The 24040-nt window shown below is 45.3% G+C and overlaps 1 protein-coding gene across 1 annotated transcript in view; it reads right to left on the reverse strand.

Annotated features, from left to right (window-relative positions):
• USP10 (ubiquitin specific peptidase 10) overlaps positions 1–23795 on the reverse strand; it is a 67706-nt gene extending 43911 nt beyond the window's left edge. Inside the window, exon 1 of the mRNA XM_029238482.1 lies at positions 23639–23795. Coding sequence (XP_029094315.1) covers positions 23639–23659 — 21 coding nt within the window. The 5' untranslated portion in view covers positions 23660–23795. The remainder of the gene's footprint in view (positions 1–23638) is intronic.
• Between the last annotated feature and the right edge of the window lie 245 nt (positions 23796–24040).

Genomic DNA, 24040 nt, shown 5'->3' on the forward strand with positions numbered 1-24040 from the left:
CTGCGGGAAGTGATATAATAAAACACCCCACGTAAACCTGGAGGCTGTGACTTCATTTCAGTGCTTGTCAAAATCACCTGCAGCATTCAGAAACAATCACAGGAAGCATGACTACGAAGAAGCATTTTTTAACCACACTGTTCCAAAAAGGCAAACAGAAATACTGCTTGTACAGTAAAATTTACCTTAAACAAATAAAAAAAAAAAAGTTAAATTACAAAGTTAAAGCTACAAAAGCAAAGAAAGGCCAAGTATTTATTCAACTGCAAACCCCAGTGAGTGGACATAAATCACACCGCCCTGCATTTTAGTGACAATTATTTAACTAAAACTGTATCTGAGTAAAGGTTAAAGCATCACAAGTCTTGTGACACCAAAGAGTTTATCACAGAAATTCAGGGCAGCCAATTGCCATTAAAATGTTCAAGCCTCACCATCCCCCCAAATTTTCCTAATCTTCAATCACAAATTATTTTAGATGTTTGGCAAAATGAAGAATGTTACCGAAAAGCAGGGGGAAGACTGTGCTCTTCCAAAAACTCAGTGTCACAAAAGGTTGTGGAAAAGTTCCAGATTACAGGAAGCTAAAGAGACAGGACAGGCACTTCCCTGGTGGCGCAGTGGTTAAGAATCTGCCTGCCAATGCAGGGGACACGGGTTCGAGCCCTGGTCCGGGACGATCCCACATGCCGCGGAGCAACTAAGCCCGTGTGCCACAACTACTAAGCCTGCGCTCTAGAGCCCGTGCTCCGCAACAAGAGAAGCCACCGCAATGAGAAGCCCGCGCACCGCAACAGAGTAGCCCCCGCTGGCCAAGGACCCACGTGCAGCAACGAAGACCCAACACAGCCAAAAGTAAAATAAATAAACTAATTTATTAAGTAAAAAAAGACAAAGAAAGAAAAGAAACACATCAGGAAAAGGGGCACGACCACAGCACATTTAGGGTAGAAACAAGCCACTTCACTGCAGCCCAGCCCCGGGGGCATGGCTGCTCTGGGTTGCGTTCGGAGCCTGGCCCCTGAGGGCCTAGGGCTGTACAGCCTGGGGAAGGGGCAGACCGAACTGGAAATAACCAAATAACCGTGTTCCTGCTAAAGGAAAGCAAAGACACAGTCTCAGCCCAAGGCAGGTAAGAAGAAGGAAACACATTTGCCAGTTGCCCGCATGACCTACAGTTGGTTCTCCACGGATCTAATGAAGCCACAGGAAACAGCAGCACTTTCTGCTTTTTCTACAGAAAGCAGGGGACAAGGAGGACGACCACCAAAACGCGGCACTAGGGGGCGCTGGAGCACAGCTTCCAAAGCTCCATCTCCAGAAACACGAGTAATTATATAGGCTGCCACCAAATCCATGTCCTCTGCCTTCAAAAGGACTCAGGAAAATAAGACGTCAGCCTCTGAGGTAAAAAAATTAGGATACAAAGGCATGATGAGTAAACACATTGCTGCGTGTGCACTGTACACACTGTACAGGTTCCAAGGCAATCACTGGAACCACTGTGAACCCAGCCCCTGGGACAATGTCCCGAGAACAGACGCAAAGCCAAGCCTTGCAGGGTTCAATGACAGAACCAAGCACAAAAAGTACAAAGTCTTCTCTCTCTTTTCCCAACCCAAGGAAACTGAATTTGGGAGACAGGAGGAAACATTAAGGGCTAATAAACTGTTCCAAGTGATAAAAACTTTAATTTCAGCTCTAAAATAAGGGTATGCCAGACTAAACAACCTCCGAAGTTCTTCCCAGCTCCAAAAGGATCTCCTGGATATAACCAGGAGAACACAGGTTTGGAAATGCTCTCAGACTAACATGGCTACCAGGTGGTTGGCCCCTGAACACATCATGCTGACTGAAAGAGGCCAGACTCAAAGGGCCGCACATTGTATGAGTCCCTTCATGTGAAATGTCCAGAAGAGGCAAATCCCTAGAGACAGAAAGTAGATGGTGGTTGCCAGAGGCTGGGTGGGGAGGGGATTAGGGAGTCACCACTGATGGATATGAAGTTTCTTTTGTTTTTTTAATACATCTTTACTGAAGTATAATTGCTTCACAATGCTGTGCTAGTTTCTGTTGTACAATCTTTCTGGAATGATGAAATCTTCTCAAATTGACTGTGGTGATTACTTGCACAACTCTGTGAATATACTAAAACCCACCAAAATGTGCAGCTATTTTTTTTGCACAGCTACTTAAATGGGAGAATCCTATGGCATGAAATTATTTCAACTAAATAAATGAAGTAAAAAAAAATCAGGTAAATACTTGCATAAAAAAAATTTAGATTTCTTTACTAAACTTTTTTTTTTTTATCAGAACCCAGTACTTGAGGACGCCAGCTGACATCTACTGAACAGTCACTGTGTGTGTGCTCTTAACTTTGGAAAGTGGTGTGGGTGGCCTGGGGAACACCTGGAGATGACACTGTTCAGTCAACGCACAGCAGAAATTTCATTGATTTAACCGTATGGATCCACACTGAACTGTGCTAGATTATGAGAATAAATTTTGAATAAGACAGACATAAGGTTTGGGACATCACGACAATTATAGTTTTGTCACAGTGCAAGTGGACTGCAAGTTACAAAGAGCATTACAAATGGCAGAAGCAGACAAAGGAAGAGGGACGCAGAGAAAGGCTGATTCCTCCACTGACTGGGTAGCAGCAGGATTCTGCTTACTTTCTTGGGGCCAAGGAGTCCAGAGAAGGGAACAAATGGAAAAACTGTGACAAAGCCACTCCCACAGAGAGCATCCCTCCTTAGGATTCAAATGTCAACCTACTACAGTTTAGTGTTAGCTTCATGTGGTTTGTGTATTTCATTCTGACTACTAAAGTCCTATCAAAAGTTATTCTCTCACTTTTCCAAGTAGGATTTTTGATAGGTTGGATGTATTTCTTTAAGTGCTCTCGTGGAGAGTCTAAGCTAAAACTTGTTTGCACAGACTGCATTCTCCAAATTAGAAAACATGATTCACTTAACAGAAATCCACTTTTACCAACTTTCAAGGCCTATAGTACATTACACAATGCCAGTTGAATTTTAACTTGTTTTGCTCTAAACTATTACTAAACAGCCCTCATTATACAATAACTTGGTATACAGACTTTTTATCACATGGAACAGAGCTGATAAGTTAGGGAGTCAGTGCTTGTTATCTGGGATGGCCCTAGTAGAAAGAAGTTCAAAATTCCACCTATCTTCATATCCGTTACAATCACCTTGGTGCTAATCTAGGAAGGAAACGGAAGGGATGGGAAGGGGAAAAGCAGAACACCGATAAAAAAGAAACATTTGTCAAAACTCATCAAACTATATACATTAAATGAATGAAATTCACTGCACATATATAATGCCTCCATAAAGCTGGTTTTAAAAAAGGAACAGACACCAAGTTCAATGCATCTTTCCATCGCCTGCAGTTAATGCAGTACTTGGCTTATAGCAGGTGCTCAAGAGTTCTGTTGAAAAAATTCAGGTAGAGGAGGAAGAAAAGCAAAGCCCACAACAAATACAAGTTGCAGGGCTGAGGAACGATGACCTCTAGTTCTATTGCTCTACAGCAATAGTTCCACTCCCAGATGTCAGCAGGCAACAAAACTCCAACTGAACTACTCATTGTTTCTTATTCTCCTGTTTTTACTATCGCCAGAGATGCGCCAGCAGGGGCACAATTTTCATTTTTAAATATAAACTTTTAATATAGTCACGATATAACATTTAATTTTTAAAAGTAACACTTAAACATAATCAAGAAAACAGAATTAAAGCTTTACAGAAAACAATAAGAGGATACCTATTCTGACCTAGAGAAAAATAATTCACAATTATCACGTGGTCTCCCAAACTAAAGAAAAATCAACTTTCAAAATGTTAAATCTTGAAGGGGAAAAAAAAGGGCAAAACAAACCATGGATGTGCATCGGGGCAGGTCAACCTTTTGAAAGTCCATTTTTACTCCCCATCCCTACATGCCTGACCACCAAATAAGTCTCCTGTGTCCAGCATGAAGGAGGCATTCTCTAGTCTTTCTTGCCCCCTCTCTTTCCTACTTAAACTTCTTTTTAAAAACATATTTCAGGGGACTTTCCTGGCGGCACAGTGGTTAAGAATCCGCCTGCCAATGCAGGGGACACGGGTTCGAGCCCTGGTCCGGGAAGACCCCACATGCCACAGAGCAAATAAGCCCGTGCGCCACAACTACTGAGTCTGTGTGCCACAATTAATGAAGCCTGTGCACCTAGAGCCCGTGCTCCGCAACAAGAGAAGCCACCCCAATGAGAAGCCCTCGCACCGCAACGAAGACTAGCCCCCGCTCGCCACAACTAGAGAAAGCCTGCACACAGCAACGAACACCCAATGCAGCCAAAAATAAATAAATAAACAAAATTTATTTTAAAAAAAAACATATTTCAGGCTTCCCTGGTGGCACAGTGGTTAAGAATCCGCCTGCCAATGCAGGGGACATGGGTTCGAGCCCTGGTCCGCATGCCACAACTACTGAAGCCCGTGCACCTAGAGCCTGTGCTCCACAATAAAAGAAGCACCGCAATGAGAAGTCCGCGCACTGCAACGAAGAGCATCCCCCACTCACCACAACTAGAGAAAGCCTGAGCGCAGCAACGAAAACCCAACACAGCCAAAAATAAAATAAATAAGTGCATTAAAAAAATAAAATAAAAACGTACTTCACTAAGAACTCCCTATTTGCAGACAGATTCACTTTTCTGTCATAGCTGTGACTCATGTTCCTGTGGACAAAAAGTCTTTCCTTTAAAACTGAGGCACAGTAAAATTAAGAAGACTGACAGTACCAAGTGTCGATGAGGTTGCAGAAGGGGAATTAGGCACTGCTGCTGCAGACATGAAAGGATATCACCACTTTAGAAAAGCTTGGCAGCTTCTTACAAAATAAAACATGTACCTACCCTATGACATATAACCATTCTACTTCTAGGTATTTTAACCATGAGAAATGAAAACATATGTCCACACAAAGACTTGCACATGAATGTAGTCAACAACTTCATAATAGTCAACACTGGAACAACAAATGTCTGTCAAGACGAGAAGAGATAAACTGTGGTCCATCCATACAATGGACTATTACTCAGCCCTGAAAAGGAAGGAACTCCCACAACATGGGCAAATATCAAAAACGTTATGCTGAGTGAAAGAAGGCAGATAGAAGAGTACTCTCTATATAATTCCACATAAAGAAAATTCCAGAAAACTCCCCTGCATTGGCAGGCGGATTCTTAACCACTGTGCCGCCAGGAAAGTCCCCTGAAATATGTTTTTAAAAAGAAGTTTAAGTAGGAAAGAGAGGGGGCAAGAAAGACTAGAGAATGCCTCCTTCATGCTGGACACAGGAGACTTATTTGGTGGTCAGGCATGTAGGGATGGGGAGAAACTTAGCCTATAGTGACAGAAAGCAGTAATGGACAGTGACAGTAATTGCCTGGCTAAGGGATGGGGATTCATGGTGAAGGAGCATGAGGGAAATTTCTGGGCAATGAAAATGTTCTATACCTTTACCATGGTGACAGTTACCCTGATATATACATTTGTCAAAACTCAAACTGCAAGCTTAAAATCGGTACATTTACTGTATTAAATTATACCTCAATATGGTTGACTTTAATTAGACGCACATCTATAAATAAGGTGGATGAGGCAGCTGTATTATAAAAACAACTCTTGAAGACCAAAGACCATAATATTGATTTTTCATTTACATAAGTAGAATTCTTAAGTACTCTATAAATATTCACACATCAGGACTTTTTTTTTTTAAGATTGCATGTTCCTTGGTTCAAAGACTCTAACTAGTGCTACACAACACCACCTAAACTAGTAGGCATGTATTTGTATTGCGCTACCTGTTATCATTGTAACAGGCTCCTTTAAGCCTCCAACCTCAGATGGTTCATGACTGGCTTGGCCTTTATAACTGCCTAGATCCCCTGACCACCTACTCAAAATCCACACTACATACAGATAATAACTGCCAACAACGCTGAATCAAAACTAGTGTTGCACTAAACAGACTGCTCCATGAGCAGAAACTTGTTAAATCCATCTGTTCTACAGGATTTTTCACTTAATGAAATATGCTGGAACCAAACCAACAAAAAGCTTGGCTACCGAAGGCCACCTGCCAGAAAGGAAAGTGCACCACTAAACCAGAGCTACACATTAAAAGACATCCAGGAAAAACGAAGTGTGACTACCTACATTATCTTCTTCTAATCTAATGGTCACTGCCAATGGTCTCTTCAAACACCTTGGAAAATCTAGAGATGACTACGAAAAAGGACTCATGTTAGCTGTTACGCACACCCCTCTCCTTCCAATTTTAAGGAGGAAGTATAGAGAATATTCCCTTTCATGAATTACTTTGGTTGTTAATGAAAACCAAAGTTAGAAGAGTTGGTTGAGGCAGTAAAAGCTGCAAAATTACTATCTGCTGAAAATAAAAGAATGCAAAAGCAGGTGCTGAGGGCGTGAGGACCACCATGTCTACTGAGGAAGCAGTCCACTGCTTACTTTCTCAATTTAACCTCCACCTGATGGCCTGTTGAAAAATAGCCTCCGAAGACTGTAATTACGGAGGTACAGTTTACTTTACCAGCCAAAACAACAGACTGCACTCCATTCTTGAATTACGTAAGTTCACTGTTACGATTAAAAATCTTTTACTAGAAAAATTAAACTTGGGACTTCCCTGGTGGCAAAGTGGTTAAGACTCTCCGCTCCCAAGGCAGGGGGCCCAGGTTCAATCCCTGCTCAAGGACCTAGATCCCACATGCATGCCGCAACTAAGAGTTCACATGTCACAACCACGAAGCCCGAGAGCCACAACTAAGGAGCCAGCCTGCCACAACTAAGGAGCCAGCCTGCCACAACTAAGACCCAGCACAACCAAATAAATGAATAAATTTAATTTAAAAAAAAGAAAAGTGAAACTCAAGACTTTCCAGAAAGTCTCCCTTATGTTAAGTATGTGAAGCTCAGGACTTCAGTATCCTAGAAAAGAAATTTTTTTCACCCAATCAACTCACAATACTCTGTTTTTCATATAAAGGCAGAAAACCAACCTCAGGAAGAGCTCACCAAGCAGGGGAACAGGGTCAGCTGTGCAGGACAAAGGCCTCAAGCAGTGCTTCTCAGCCTTGACTATACCTTAGAATCACCTGAGGATCCTCAGGCCACAATTCTGGGTTCAATGGTGGGAGGCAGGCTTCCTGTGTGACTCTGATGTGCAGTCAGGGTTCAGAATCACTGAACACAGGGGCATTCCCACACCCAGCGATTCAGGGATGGGAGAAACTAAGCAGACAACTGGAGGGAGGGCCAGCAGAGCTATTTCGACACTCAAGTATGCCCCCAAACCAGACAGAAGAAACTATAAAACAATTTGAGATGACTGTTCACTCTATAGGAGGACCCACTGCTTGATGAACACTCAGAGCAAATGTTTTTAAAATGGGAACAATTTTAGTGCTTTTAAGGATTTATTTATCATTAACAAGTTAAAGGCAAACAATCAGAAGAAAAACTATAATGCAACTAAGCTAGAAATAATTTGATAGGAAAATTCCTCTCCAATGCAACTTTTCAGAAATGTCTTTTCCACAGACACTTCTTTGTAACTGAACTCATTTCCCATTTGCTCTTTTGACTCAGTGAAATCTTTCACCTCCAACATTCTGCTTTTTCAAAAATGACCTCCCAATCTAAACCAAGATCATTCTACCTCCTTAAGCTAGTCAATCCATCAAGGACTTGATTAGTAATAAGATCTCTCTCACACGCACTTTTCATAATAATTTTACCTTCAGGGGATTCCGTAACTCTACAAGACTTGGTCCTGTTTCTTTAACCATTTTCTCTCCTCTGGGATGGCACCTGGATATTCCCCCACTAGCAGCTCACCTATTCTCAGCTTCAAGTATGCTGATGAATTCCAAACCCACATCTTCAACTTGGATTGCCCAACTATACTCCAGTTCCATATTTCAAGCTGCCAGCCCCTAGGCTCTTCCACTGTTATGTTCTAGTTTAACCTTAAAATCAAAAGGTCCATTATTTTCTCAAAACCAGGTTTTACACTTATGCCAATAGCAAACTTCACTGTTCTTCCAATCTTCTAGATGAGAAACCTTGAAGATTATCTTGAATTACATACCCCAACTCCCGGCACAATCTCATCAAAATGTTCAAAAATTTTTATTTGGTAAAAACAGTAGCAACTGCATGAATTGAAATAAGCATTCTAATTAAGTGATGCGTCCTGACATCCCACACAGCCACACCTGAGACCCAGAGAACAGGATCTCAAGGAGTCAAGGGCAAGAGCAGAACCTTTCTGAACACAGAATATACCTCAATAATAAGATTACTAAAAAAAAAAGGGTGGGGGGCTTCCCTGGTGGCGCAGTGGTTGAGAGTCCGCCTGCCGATGCAAGGGACGCGGGTTTGTGCCCCGGTCCGGGAGGATCCCACATGCCGCGGAGCGGCTGGGCCCGTGAGCCACGGCCACTAAGGCTGCGCGTCCAGAGCCTGTGCTCCGCAACGGGAGAGGCCACAACAGTGAGAGGCCCGCGTACCGAAGGAAAAAAACTTAAGGAAGACTATAAGATACAATAAGAAACCATCAGACAGTCCAGCATGACCTGCCAAGGAGAAAGGACAGAGTCTGAAGTCTGAGGAGCCCAGGAGGAAACGAGAAACCTGGAACAAGAGTGGGGAGGGATGAAGCGTCAGGTAAAGGACTTTGTGGCCATCCTCCCAATGTTCATTCTCTTCCTCCCCTGTTGGATAATGGTCACCCAGTTCAGAAGGCTGAAACCCCCCACTCCAGAGGGGAGCCAGCACGGCATGCCACCCCTGTAGCCCAGAGCACTTGGTTCAGGGTGACCCAGAGGGCACAAAGCTCAGGGCACTGCCAAGAATTCCAGGACACACACACTCTCGTGCGCCGCTTTGTGTGCTGGGCACAAATGTGAAGCCCGCAACTACTGTAGCCATTTTGCCATTGGGGAGAAAACTAGGCTTAGGATAATAGCGATACAACACAAGTGAAGAGAAACCAGGTCTTCAAAGATGTCACTGAACCGATGAATCAAACTAACCTTAAAGCCTGACCTACCTACAGAATTTCTAGTGCCGTGAGCCAGTAAATCTCTAGTTTATGGTGTAAGCCAGTTAGAGCTGAGCTTTCTTTTACTTGTTATCAAAAGTATCCTGAGACAGAAGTGGAGTGAGTGATCCAGGAGATTCATACCAAGTAAGATCACTCAAAAAGCAAAAAAAAAAAAAGTTCATCTGAAACCTAAGTCCTACTCACCCTCCCACATGGAATGCCCTCCTCCTTTCTCTCCATTTGCCCAAATCCTATTCATTTTCAAGGTCACTCATTGCCCACTTCCTTCACTCCCTGAATTCCCCCTGCAGAACTTGACATGTGCAGCACCTAGTTCAACACATCACACGTCTCAGAACCTAACCCAATGGTTCCCTCTGCCTCAGTCACCTGCTGAGTCACCCACTGCCTACACAGGGTCAGAACCCTCTGGTTGCCTTCCTGAGCAGCTACGAGCAGTAGCTAAACCAGCCTTCAGCAAACGTGAGCCAGCTGACTGACAAATATTATATAAAAAGATCTTCCTCAATCTTCTGCAAATATTTCATAGTGTAACTTGCTTTTGATCAAATCAGTATGTAGTTTAAAAATAAAAACATAAAAAACGTCCTGTTTTAATTTACCACTAATCATTTCCTTAATATTACTAAGCAAAATGTATCTCCCATTCTGCCTCCAAGTAACCAACGAATTAAAGATGTTCATCTTTCACTTTACAATACTGTGCTTTAACTATCTCTGGGAAATAAGATCATCCACCCACAATGAGAAACAGCTAATAAATGGAGCCAAAAAATGCCAAACATCACTGTTTTTAGTATGCATAAAATATAACTTGTGGATACTCCAGAGTACTTAAAAATAACATTGAAGAAAAATGTTTAATAATCAAGAGTGTTTACAATACAAGAAATGGGGAAAAAATACTAAACAACATACAGCATAGTCCTAGGTTATTAAACAAGAAAATGCATTATCACAAATACATTACAAGGAAGCCGCCCTGTTCCCTACGCATCCCATGCCAGCTGCTCAGCCCAAGGCCTTCGCTACCTCCACGCCCGGCCCCAGGCTGAGTTGAGGCCTTCAGCACTTCTCAACTGGATCACTGAGTGCCTAACTGGTCTTCCTGCCCCCGGACTCATCCTTCACCCTCCAAACCACATGCAGCCACCACACTGCTTTCTCTAAAATGTGAACCTGATTATTTTGGTCCCTAGGAACAGGCTCGCAAGGCCCCGGAGACCTTTCAAGACAAAAGGCTCCAGCAGAGCACGCAAGAGGCCCCAGGGCTGCGCCCCACCGCCCAGAACTGCAGGCTCAGGGCCATCCACACAGGGTCTCTTGCCCAGAGCGCCCTCTCTCCCACCAGGAGGGGCGCCGCTGGCTTCTCCTCACATTACAGAACTCAGTTCCAAAGTCTCCTCTTCGGGAACTACTTTCCTAACAAACTGACGAGTTACTCACTCTGGACTTCAACAGCTGGCGAGACTCTTTCCCACACTCAACCATGGACTTCCTGAATATACCGACGGTGTTATATCTTTCATTAATTTATTTATCAATAATATTTTTGAGCACTTACTACATTCTAGGCCCGGGGAATGTATAAGTGAACAAGAGAAATCCTTGCCCTCGTTAATCTTACATTCTAGTAGGGAGAGAGAAAATGAACAAAATAACTATGTTAGGATATTAGATACAGGGTATCAGAAGGTGGTAGGTGCTGTGAAGAGAAAGCAAGGCAAGAAGGTGGTGGGGGTTCAGGAGGCTGTATTTTAAAGAGGCCAGGGAGGCAGGCCATCCTGAGAAGACATCACCCACACCGAAAGCCGCCCAGGGCCAGGCAGCAAGCTCGTGGGCTGAGGCGGGGCATGCTGCAGCAGAGGGTCTCGGGTAGAGAGGACTTATTTGTACTCATTTTTGTGGCACTTAGCTGAGCTCAAAAAATAACCAGTGGATGGGGCTTCCCTGGTGGCACAGTGGTTGAGAATCCGCCTGCCAATGCAGGGGACACGGGTTCGAGCCCTGGTCTGGGAAGATCCCACATGCCGCGGAGCAACTAAGCCCATACGCCACAACTACTGAGCCTGCGCTCTAGAGCCCACGTGCCACAACTACCGAAGCCCGGCCGCGCGCCTAGAGCCCGTGCTCCACAACAAGAGAAGCCACCGCAATGAGAAGCCCACACACCTCAATGAAGAGTAGCCCCCGCTTGCTGAAACTAGAGAAAGCCCATGGCAGCAACGAAGACCCAACGCAGCCAAAAATAAGTAAATAAAATAAAATAATAAAATAAATATTTAGGGCTTCCCTGGTGGCGCAGTGGTTGAGAGTCCACCTGCTGATGCAGGGAACGCGGGTTCGTGCCCCGGTCCGGGAGGATCCCACATGCCGCGGAGCGGCTGGACCCTTGAGCCATGGCCACTGAGCCTGTGCGTCCGGAGCCTGTGCTCCGCAGCGGGAGAGGCCACAGCAGTGAGAGAGACCCGCGTACTGCAATAAATAAATAAATATTTATTTATTTATTTATTAAAAGTAAATAACCAGTGGATAAATGATGACATTGGCTGAGATATCTAAGGTGACAAAGGTGGCGAACACAAAAAATAACTGAGGCAAGCCAATGGAAAGTCCTCTTTCCACACTCACCGCTTTCCACACTCACCACATTTGGGTTCTCCACCTTGGAAGGTAGGCAGCTCTGTGGTTCTTGAATTTGGGGATAACAGCATTTGTTCAGAGCAGGCCAACAAAGGATCAATGCTATGGACCACTAACTGGGACTGGGAAAGCTATGGTGAAGGCATTTTATTTACATCAGTAACGGTCCTCTGATCTCAGCTACACCTGTTGAGAAACAGCCCAAAGAATGAAACAAAACAGCTTATTAGCTGATACACAGATCAGTCACCTGGATTCAAGAAACTACACAACAGAGATAAAGAGAGTCGTGAAACCCTTAAAGGAAACTTAGAGGTCACCTGCATTCTTAATCCAAGAATTACAACCGATCTGAATACCTCAGGAGCAGCCCACCTCTTCTGCATCAGCTCTCATTATTACAAAGGTATTTCTAGGGAGGGCAAAGCTGCCCCGTGTGGTTCTGCACACCGTCATCCTGATCTTCATTCCTAGAACTGGAGACACCAAAACAAACCCTCGTGCAGTTCTGAACCTGACAGCCAGCCAGCTGCTCCCACATGCAGGACAGGATGCTGTGCCCGACAGTGGGGCCACTGGAGGGGAAGCAGACCCCTCAGCGCTCAAGAAAGCCTTCCTGAGCCCCAGGCCCCTCCCGGGCCCCTGTGCTCCTACCCTGAACACCTGCCAGACTCTATTTAGCCAGACGACCGTCTGTGTACTGTGCCCTCCGCCAGGCAGGGCCATGCTGTCCTTCCGCCACTCAGGCACTTGGCCCATTCGGGGCCAGCAGGCTGCAGGCCTCCGGGAAGGGCTGACTGACCAGGGAGGAAAGACACGGCACCCCCATAATCAAAGTCCACAGGACCCTCCAGGCTCGCTGTGCACGACATATGTGGGCAGGAGGAAGCTAACTCAGATCTCTGTTTTCAACCAAAAAGAAATCAATGGCAAAGAAACAAACTGGCAACGTATTTTACTTTCTGTCCACCTTAAAAAGAAAAGAAACTCATTTTTCAACATGTGTCAGTGGGTGAGAGGCAAACTCTTTCCAAACTGAGCTGCAGCAACTCTGTGTCCAGGACTAGTCATGGCTAGGATATTGCTACAGTGTCACTGCGTGTGAAGTTCAATTTACAGCCAGTAAACTTCCAGCCAAAACTGAAGAGAAAGCTTTTTAAGATTTTTTTTTTAAGCTATCTCTTAGCTCGTTCTCACTGAATAGAACTCTAGTCACAGATGAAAAAGGAAGTTTGTGCTCCTGGCACTTAACTCACACTGTGTAGTGTGGCATGGAAAAGCCAAGAATTCAGTAAGAACCAAGACGGAACCAAGAGTGATTATTTTAACACCAATTTGTGACAAACTGGAGACAAGAACTTCTAAGCTGACAAATCCATGAGCAGCAACCAAAAGAAGGCAGCAAGAGTTTCCGGCAGCAAATTGGCTTAATGCTCTGCACAAATCCCCAAAGAGATCTTGACCACAAATGGGCTTCAGGGTGAATTAGGAACTCTGTTCCATCTCGCTGGGACATCAGACGGTCACAGTTAAATCGAGCTGTGGCCGAGTCTGTGCTGCCCTCACACCGTCCACAAGGGCCCCATCTCACCGCACGGAGCACAGCAGTCTCTCGTGGCTACGGGGAACATAATGTTCATGTATGTGTGTGTGTATATATATATATATGTGTGTATATTTGTACTTGTGTTTTGCAGCTTATGAACCCCAACACAGGCCTCAACACAGAGCAAGAGCTGGATACATGTTTGTTGAGAAGGAATTAGTCAATGAGTTAGTTACTGAACTTCAAACAACACTTAACTCTCATTCTGAAGACCCAGTACGGCAGGTCTTCAAACGGCAACATTTTCAGGCTCAATTCACTCTACTCAGTGCTAAAATTAATATTATCTCTCAGAGAGCCACAAACCTGTATCTTTTGTTGTGGTTCATACCTAACCTAGAATGGAAAAGTTTTTAAATGTGCAAAATAAGATTTAGTTAATCCTATTCATGGAAAAGTGCTCAGCAGGTTAAGGGAAAAGGCTGTAAACAAAACTATGTGGAGGGAGACTTCCCTGGTGACGCAGTGGTTAAGAACCCGCCTGCCAGCGCAGGGGACACGGATGCGAGCCCTGGTCCGGGAAGATCCCACAGCCCCCTGGGGGGCTGAGGGAAACACAGACTTGGGGGCCTAATTAGGAGTCCCTAACTTAGTGTGTCTGGATGGCCACCAGGATGCCAGGTGACCTGATGAGAGAAGACCATGACCAAGGATCACAACTTAAAACATACTATTACATAAAAGGATACCAAACGTCTAAAATTTACTACAAAGAGTACCAAAGGGAAGCATTTTAAAATATTAACGTCATCCCAGAGTCGTGAGTTACTAGGGGTGATGCTTTTCCTAATATTTTCTTTATTTTCTAGGAGCATAATCAAGTACCTAATGCTTGTTTTAAAGGTGCCCCCCCCAAAACAGAAAGGGAATGATGTCCCCAAATGACCTTCACCTAACGACTCTATCCAACTATCACTGAGGATATTCAAGGGCTATTTGCCTTGCATTAATCTGCCTCAGATGACCCCAAAAGAATGTCCTAATTTTTACCCCCTCAAAGTTTTGAGATTTAAGATGCTTGAGGTGCTGAGGTGAGCAGAGCGAACACTCTGAGATCTGGAGGAGAGCCGAAAGAGGGACACACCCTTGCCACCCCATGCAAGACCCCAAGCGGGCCTCTGCACAGCCATCTCCCTTAGCAACGCTAACAGAGAGCGGGACGACCCACTTCCTCGAACCCATGCTTTCCCACAGATGCCCACCTGCTGACAAGGGCAGACGCCGTCTAGGCTGGACTCGCAAGGTCCCTCGCCCCTCCTGACTTCGGTCCCGGCCCCTCACCCTACACGCCAGGCACCCATCGAGCCCACGTGCTCCGGCGTACCGCAGGCTTTGAGACTTTGTTCCTCTGCATGCTTTCACCCCACACCCTGTCCTTGTGCTTCTCTGCTCAAATGTCGCCTTTCTAGGAGAGTCGTCTTCCCAGCTTCCCCTGATGCTCCCCCTTGTCCAATCCACGTGACACTGCCACTCCTCCCCACCTCCACAGCACCCACCCCACTGTGGCTCGTGGGAGGCCCCCGTGAGCCCACTGGGACGGTTCTGCAGGGCGGGCAGAGTGTGAGCGCGTGCCGCCCTCCTCCACACTCTCCCCGGGGTAAGGCTGGCCGCCCGCACCTCAGCACCCAGCGTTCTGGGTTCTCAGGGGCTCCCCACACCCTCCAGCTGCAGAGCCGTCTCCGGCTGGGTATCAGCCAAGGCGCCGCTTCCAGGAGCCCATCCTTGACTTCCCAGGGCCACGCCAACAGACCTTGTGCCCTCCCTCCCGACTCAGTCCTCAGCTTGGAATGACACAGGCATTACTGTGACTATCTGATTAGCGTCTGTCTCCCTCACTAGACAGTAAGCTGCCTGGTAAGAGGGACAATGCCCGTCTCTGCTCATCACTCCATCCTCAGTGCCTGGTACACGGTAGCCACTCAATAACTACCTGCTGAATGAATGAATGCATGCATGAATGAATGAATGAAAGTCTTTGTATTGTTCACACCTCTGTTACAGGAATTAACACCCTAAAACAGTATTTTCCAATTAGCCTGTTTCCCTCTCCCACTACCCTGTGAACTTCTAAAGCACAGAAACTCTCTTTTCAGCTCTATGCTGCTAATGCCTGGCCACCAAAATTTTTTGTTTGAACAATTACAAAAGGTATAAAGTCCTTTATATGTAGTTCTGAATAAAGGTGTCTGGTATCCTACAAATTAATTCCAAAGGACACAGAATGCAACCCCTAAAAGACCTGATTTTGCACTTTATTAGAAGTAGTTGAATATGGTTTCTAGGGAGAGGACGTGACATGAGAAATGGGAGTTTTTTTGGATTTTTTTCTTTCTTTTGCCATTGCAGTACTTTGATAAAAACAAAGTGGGAGGGACTTCCCTGGCAGTCCAGTGGTTAAGACTCCACACTTCCACTGCAGGGGGCATAGATTCGATCCCCGGTAAGGGAACTAAGATCATGATGTGGCAAAAAAAAAAATAATGATAAATAATGATAAATAAATAAACAAAAACACAAAGAGAGAGGTGAACAAAGCATGATTTTGGAGAAGACGGGGAAAACCCAGGTTCATTACCCAATTCCCCACTATGCGCTAGGGTTAATGACCTATCAACCTCTCCAACTAACAAAAGGGTTGTCCTCTCAGTAATCTTCTTTAGTGCAGAGTTGACCAAGAGACAAGAATTTAATTTTGAATCAGACATTTTTTTTTTACAATACAGAAACTGAACAGCATGGCTGCTATAATTAAGGGGTTGAACATCTTCAAAATATCATTTCTTTTTAAAATAATGGTTTGGGCATTTTAATAGTCATAAATTTCTACAGCACTTCTACAGTTCTCAGTATACGGGTCCCAGGGAACCACTTTAACCTCCAGAACATCTGCTCCATCCCCTGGCAAAATCTGGTAAAAATAAGAACACTTCCTATACTTGAATAGATGCCTTCAATAGTTTTAGAAACAAGACTAGCTCCAAAAAATCCAGTTCAGTGACTACCTGGTTAGAAGAGACCACATTATGAGACAAGGGAACAAAAACAACAATGCCCAAACACAAAAAGGCACAGAAGACAGACATCAAGGTGAGGACCAAGGATCAGGGAGGAAGAGAGGGACATACTTTTTACTTTAAATATTTCTGTTTCAGAAATTGCAAGTCTTTATTCTGTATTTTAAAATAAAATCAGTGGGACTTCCCTGGTGGCGCAGTGGTTAAGAATCCACCTGCCAATGCAGGAGACACGGGTTTGAGCCCTGGTCTGGGAAGTTCCCACATGCCTTGGAGCAACTAAGCCCATGCGCCAGAGCTACTGAGCCTGCGCTCTAGAGCCCGCAAGCCACAACTACTGAGCCCGCATGCCACACGACTGAAGCCCTTGTGCCTAGAGCCCATGCTCCACAATGAGAAGCCACAGCAATGAGAAGCCCGCGCACCGCAATGAAGAGTAGCCCCCGCTCGCCGCAACTAGCGAAAGCCTGCACGCAGAAACGAAGACCCAACGCAGCCAAAAATAAATTAATTAAAAATAAAATCAGTAAGAACTTTCACCAAAATGCACTCTACACCAAATCTTGTAATTAATAATTAGTAGCAGATTAGCAACCCTTAGTAATTACTAACACATATAATATCTTTAAACATGTAAACCTTTATTTCATTCACTTGCCCATTCCATGAACCTTCACTGAGGAACTACCATGGGGAAGTCACACTGTGAAACATCAGGCCTTTATCAGTTTGGCCAAGTAGAAAAGGCAAAGGATAGAAGTCCAAAGACCTGCTCTTAAGTCCCTGATAGCTCATTTAAGAGCCATGCGACTTCACATCACAACCTCTTTTTTTAAACTTTTTTTTAAAATTTATTTATTGATTCATTTATTTTTGGCTGCATTGGGTCTTTGTTGCTACGCGCAGGCTTTCTCTAGTTGTGGCGAGCGGGGGCTACTCTTCCTTGCGGTGCGCGGGCTTCTCATTGTGGTGGCTTCTCTTGTTGTGGTGCACGGGCTGTAGGTGCATGGGCTTCAGTTTTGGCACGCGGGGTCAGTAGTTGTGGCTCGTGGGCTCTAGAGCGCAGGCTCAGTAGTTGTGCACGGGCTTAGCTGCTCCGCAGCATGTGGGATCTTCCCAGACCAGGGCTCAAACCTGTGTCCCCTGTATTGGCAGGCGGATTCTTAACCAATGCGCCACCAGGGAAGTCCCACAACCTCTTGAGTCTCACTTTATTCATCTGTAAAATGATGATAATAACAACACATTACAGAGTTGCCGTAAGGATCAAACCAGTCACGGCACTTCATAAACCATGCAGCTTATACACTGCACAACTTTCTCCACATGCTGATTGCTGCAATGCTTAATTTTATAATAAGTATGTTATTCCTTATCCAATTATCAGATCTACCCAGAAGGCCTACTCTCCAGGGTCTCAAATAAATACACACATCTTGGCAGCCACTTGAGGGGAATTACTATTTAAATATCGAGAGAAGTTTTTTATAACATCAGGCAACTCTGAAAACTCCAGAATTAAATGTCATTTTCAAATTCTCTTCTATTTCCCCCCCAAGTCCTATCACAAGAAAAAAACTGATGTTTTCAAAAATATATATATAAAGGGTATATATTTTAACGATGAAAGTCTCTCAAAAGAGGCAACTGCTTCACTCATCTGGAGTTATGAACTGTCTAAAATAGGAGAGACACAAAAGAAGAGGAACACCAGAAATCCTCTTGACAATTATCAGAATACCAAATAAATTCACAAGTTGAGTGGCCCTGACTAAATTTAAATGAATATAATAAAATTTAACATGTATTGCTTATATCCAGAGCAAAGGATACCATCATGTTTATGCAAGAACAATTAAACAATGCAGACTAACTCATTAGACCAAAAGGCCATCAAAACTTCCCCCCCAGAGCCATGTATTACATGTTCTTGGGCGGTGCTAGTTCTAGTTCACAAGGCCCATGGCTTGCAACTTGTAATTTATACAGATATCCAGCTTTATTCAACATATTTTAAAACACAGAAATGAGTATTTTTGACGTGTACTCACAATAATGATAAACTTATATTTTTGTGAACAGTGAGGAGAGTAAGTTGAGAAAATGGTCTGAAAAGCTGTCCCCACCGCTTCCCGTGCAACCAGTGCACCTCATGGGACTAAAGCCCCAGGAGCGGGGGGGGGGGGGGGGGGGGGGCATGGTATTCATGGGACCCCTCCCTTCCCACCCCAGCCAGCTCGTTCACAGTAACAGGTCTGTAACATGAACCCCTCTATTTTGTGCGGTCTTAAATGCGCATTTTTTCCTACATTCAGTTTCTTACAGCAGGAATACCTCTAATATTATTCAATTAACATTTAAGGGTTTTTTTCACAGTAGCTCCAATGACAACATAAGTTTGCAGCTGTCATGGTGAATCTTTTGAAACTTTAAAGACTGCTTGCTACAAAAGAGCACGGGCATGCCAGCATTTCTTCATAAAACAAGTACAAATGGGGAAACAAAATTGTACCATCAGAAAAAGAGAGGAAGAGAGAGAGAGGGAGAAAGAGAAAGGCAGGCAGCTATATGTAAAACTCAGGTACCAAAGGCACAAGAGTGGGGCACCAGCCTTTCTATTAGGAGGTACTTTCATTTCTAATGCACTACTTGTGAGACTCTTAAATCAGAGAGCGTAGACTTACGAGATGGCCCTTGAGCTGATACCAGAAAAATAAATTGAGAACTGATCTGAAGAATGACAACCAGTAAAGCTGCAGACGAAGCCCAGGAGGGAGGAGCCTGAGGGACAAGAGCAGGCGTCCTGGGTGCGCAGACCCTTGGTGCAGACCTGGGCTAACACTCTGCAGGCACATGGTCATCTCTCAATTCTCAAGTGAGCCAGAAAGGGAAAGTCCAGGAAGACACGCTGTATTCTCTCACTCCCTGCCCCAAACCACACTTCCACTCTACACCTCACCGACCCTGTTCCCAGGAGAGGGCAACCTGAGCACAGCGCCTTTCAAAACAGGGGGCAGCATGGAGCTCTTGGTTTCTTGGGTCTCCTGCTGAAAATGGGGTCATATCTGCGGAGCTTTTAAACAGTCAGAAAGTAGCCCACTCATGAAAAGTCTACACTCTGAAGACTCCACATCTAGGTTTACGATAGATTCTACAATTCCTGATTCTTGAAACAAACAGTACTATAAACCTACCCCACGGGCTACCTTTATCTTGCCTATTGTTCTTAGTACAGACTGCAATGACAGAAACAGTCACAGAAAGACCAATTGGGAGATCACTTCAATAAACAGGAAAACTGCAGTCCAAGCACATGTAAGTCTTTGGAAATGAACATCTACACTGCTGAAGTAGCACTAAAGTGACAAATGACAGTAATCCAGTGGCCCAAGGCCAGTAAATTCCATTGCAAACAGATTTATCTGTCTTGTGCCACAGTGATTCTTGCATGTGTGGCAGTAAAGACAACTGTAACAGCGTAATTACAAATTCAAAAGCAAGTGCTTCCCACTGTTTTGGTATTTAGTATATTATCAGGAAGGAGTGTCCTCAGCAACCACCCTTAATGTGCCACTTGGAAAACCAGATCCATTAACAGCAAGTATTTGCCTGTCTGAAATTTGTAAAAACACAAGAACCAACAAAAAATAACCCTGATGAACTATAATTCAAGCAGAGACGATACAACTTTTCTCAATTACTTCAATATTATATTCTGAACACAGCACAAAGTAAATGTGCCACTGGCATTAAATAATCATTAAGCTTTGGGATTCTTTTGTCCTTTAAGTTTTCCTATGCTTCCGTTCCACATAAAAAAGCTCTCGAATACGTGCCCTAACTGTCGCTCCAGAGAGGAATGTGGAATGAGGCGGCCCGCTTGCTATCTGCTCATTTCAGGACACGGTCCCCACAAGACAGGCTCCAGAGGGTGCGGGTGAGGCCCTGGACGAGGCTCATCGCCACTGCTCCCGTGTAAACACCACTGAGGCGACCACCAACGCACAAGCTTCACATGGCTTATCTAGTGTTAGGACATGTTTCAAGATTTTGCTGTCACGATGCAAAGGAAAACTGGTATCTCCAAATATCCCGTATTTCAAATAATTTTATTTACTTCAGTTGCTCACTATGAAACTCCAATAAAAATGTATCTCTTTGGAGAACTACTAATACAGCTTTCAGTTACAAAGATATTCAACGATACAGCAACACTCTACCATATGCTGTAAACTGGATCCAAGAAATTCCACAGTGTAAAATGTGGGCGCCACAATGCTGTATGTGAGGCAGTGAAAAGATGAGGGGGAGCCCGCTGCACAGGACCAGGACGGGAGCAGCCACACGATGTCCAAATAGGATGTACGAAGCATTATTGTAGAGTTTTCACTATAAATGACTGCAATGATCACAAAAATCTCTTCTGGTTTACGGCAGAATTGGTCAGTTCAAATTAATTACCCCAAATCATTTAAATCAGTTCCCTCATGCCAACAAATGTCAGAGATGTACTTTCACTTCAACTGTCAAAGTTCGTTGTATTTATTAAAATGTGTTGAAAACTACTGGCATTAGAAAAGTTTCTAAGTTTTGCACTGTTTCATGTCAATCCAGGGAAAAGGGTTCAATCATTGGTATGGAAATAGGCTATAAACTATATAAATGTTTTAAATTGTAACCTTAAAAATCCAATTTTAAAATAGGACCCTTATAAAAACTTAATAAAAGAAAAAAGAAAAGAGTACCCTTACTGTTAATCTGTGATTGATATCCCCAATAATAAACAAGCAATAACAAATAACAGCGCTTAGCAGAGAGCAAGACCCCAACCAATACTTGGTGAATTAATGAATGGCCATGACTATGGCAGGACCTTCAGGACAGCAGGTAACTGAATAAAACAAAATTATTGAAATGCTTAGCCTGACTCAAGCAGGATCCAATCATTAAATCCTATCACATATGTTTCATTACTTGTTTTCATTACTATTCTTCTAAAAAGAAAATTAGGAAAAGAAAGAAAAATATGAGAACTCATACTATTTCCTTTCCTACCTTCTGCATGCTACAACTTAAAAGCATTTTAATCACACTTTAATTTTTTTTACAAATGTATTTATTTTATTTTTGGCTGCATTGGGTCTTTGTTGCTGTGTTTTCTCTAGCTGCGCCACGCAGGCTTCTCACTGCAGTGGCTTCTCTTGTTGCGGAGCACGGGTTCTAGGCACGCAGGCTTCAGCAGTTGTGGCACGCGGGCTCAGTAGCTGTGGCGCATGGGCTTAGTTGCTCCATGGCATGTGGGATCTTCCCGGACCAGGGCTCGAACCCGTGTCCCCTGCATTATGTTCAGCTAACTGTTGCCACTCCAATTTTCTAAAGATGTGTATAGGCAATATTGCTGTATAAAACATAAATGCTAGGACATTTAGGAAAGTAAATGAAATTACAATCACTTTTACCTATTATCACCACTCATTAACATTTCACTTTGCATTGCGATTGGTGCTTCTGATAATGGAAGTGGGGACTTCCCTGGTGACGCAGTGGTTAAGAATCCGCCTGCCAATGCAGAGGACAGGGTTCGAGCCCTGGTCCGGGAAGATCCCACGTGCGGCGGAGCAACTAAGCCCGTGCGCCACAGCTACTGAGTCCGCGAGCCACAACTACTGAAGCCCGTGCACTTAGAGCCAGTGCTCCACAACAAGAGGAGCCACCGCCATGAGAAGCCTGCGCACCGCAACGAAGAGTAGCCCACGCTCACCACAACTAGAGAAAGCCCGTGCGCAGCAACAAAGACCCAACGCAGCCAAAAATAATAATAAAATTTAAATTTTTTTTAAATAAGAGCAAAGCTTAATTTAAAAATAAAATTTAAGGTGAGAAAAAGGTAAACACCAAATCTCTTAAGGAAAGAAATCTTTGAATTGCACCCTTGTAAAACTTATTCAGCCACTACTAAGCCCTTTTTTTTGTGCAAAGAACTAAACTGAGTTACTTTAAAACGCAGATGTACAAGTGAACAAAAGTTTAAAGCGGAAAGTTGTAGACCAAACTAAAGTGCCAAAAGTTTAACAAAATTGCTGCTTCCTGTAAGATCTCATTTTTTTTTAAGTTATCGAGTCTCAAATTCCACGACACGTGTTAATTCCAATAGTTACTAAAACCTGACTCTATTTCCAAAAGGGCAAGAAAAACCAATTGCTTTGAAAGGGTTACGATTTACCGGCCACCAGTTTTCCAACAGCTACTTTGTTTCATTTTCCCTTATTTAATACAACAGCACACTGAGATGATATAAAAACGCACAATAACTTCTAGGGCTTAGAAGTCAACACATCAGCGGTCCACAGCAAGCCTGACAATACCACATGCCGATTTTTATCCAGACCAATTGTATTTGGGGGGAGTGGGGAGAGGGAATAAGAGTTCAACTCTACACTCATATGTCTCTAAAAGCGTGAGATTTACTCTTTCTTTCCACTACGGGATTATCACAAACGACCCCTAAGATACCGCTCTGACAGGGTGCGTTAGTAGTGTCAGCCAGGCTGAGGCTGATTCGTGCAAAAGATGTCACTCAAAGGCAGGTACAAGTATGGTCCTGGCGAGTTATTTCGAGTTTTCTTTGCACCAGTAACCTTAGGCTGCTTCTTAGTGACTTGAGTCTAAAAGTCAGAACACCGGCAAGCCGCCCCCCCGCCCCGGGCCAATCAAACTGCGAAAGCAACCTTTGGGGCCATGGGGAAAACGAGGCACCCCAAATCTTGGTAGCTCGTTCCGGGCAGAGAGGCGACCACAGGGCGTGGAAGGCTGTGCCGCCCCGGGGCCTCCCGAAGATTCCCGGTTGCCTGCCGGGGCAGCCAGGGCCCCATCTGCACCGCCGGCTCGCCCCGCGGTCCAGCCCCGAGGTTAACCCCTTCGCGCCCCCCACGCCCTCTCCAGGCCGGCCCGGGCGCCCTCTCTCCGCCGCCCCTCTGAAGCGGGGCCCGGTGGGCTCTGGCGCGGGCGGACCGGGCTGCAGGCGGCGGAGGCGCGGAGGCGGCGGGAGGCTCGGGGCCTAGTCCCGGGCAGCGTGTCCCGGCGCCCTCCCCCACTCCCACACGCTCGCTCGGGGCCGGGGTGCGCCCGCCCTACCGTCCGCCCCGGCGCCCACCCGCCCGCGGCCCGGGGCCCCTTCCCGCCGAGGGCGCCGGCCAGGCGCTACCTGCGGGTTGCGGAGGGCCATGGCGGCCCGTTTCAATGAGCCTCGGCGCTCGTCCGACTCCTCACGCTGCTTCCCCCGCCGCCGCCATCTTCTCGCCCGCACATACACACTCGCATCGGCCGCCGCGCCTGCGCACTGGCCGCGTGCCGCGGGGCGCGGGGAGGCCGGGCGCGCCGAGCGCGCGCTGCGCAGGCGCGGCCGACAGGTGGGCGTGCGCGGCGGGAGTCGGCCCGGGGTGGACAGCGAGCCCGCGGCCCTCCGCGGATGCGGGCCCGCCCGCCGCGGACCTGGAGCTCCCGGGTCCGGCTGCGGCGCCGGACGGGAAAGGACAGTGGACGGAGGTGATAACGCCAAAGCGCCCGGTCGGGCCGGCTTTCTTACCAGCCGGGAGGCCACCTGGAT

Source organism: Monodon monoceros, unplaced genomic scaffold (genome assembly GCF_005190385.1).
Source record: "Monodon monoceros isolate NGI ecotype Baffin Bay Population unplaced genomic scaffold, NGI_Narwhal_1 Super_Scaffold_10, whole genome shotgun sequence".
NCBI classification, from domain to species: Eukaryota; Metazoa; Chordata; class Mammalia; order Artiodactyla; family Monodontidae; genus Monodon; species Monodon monoceros.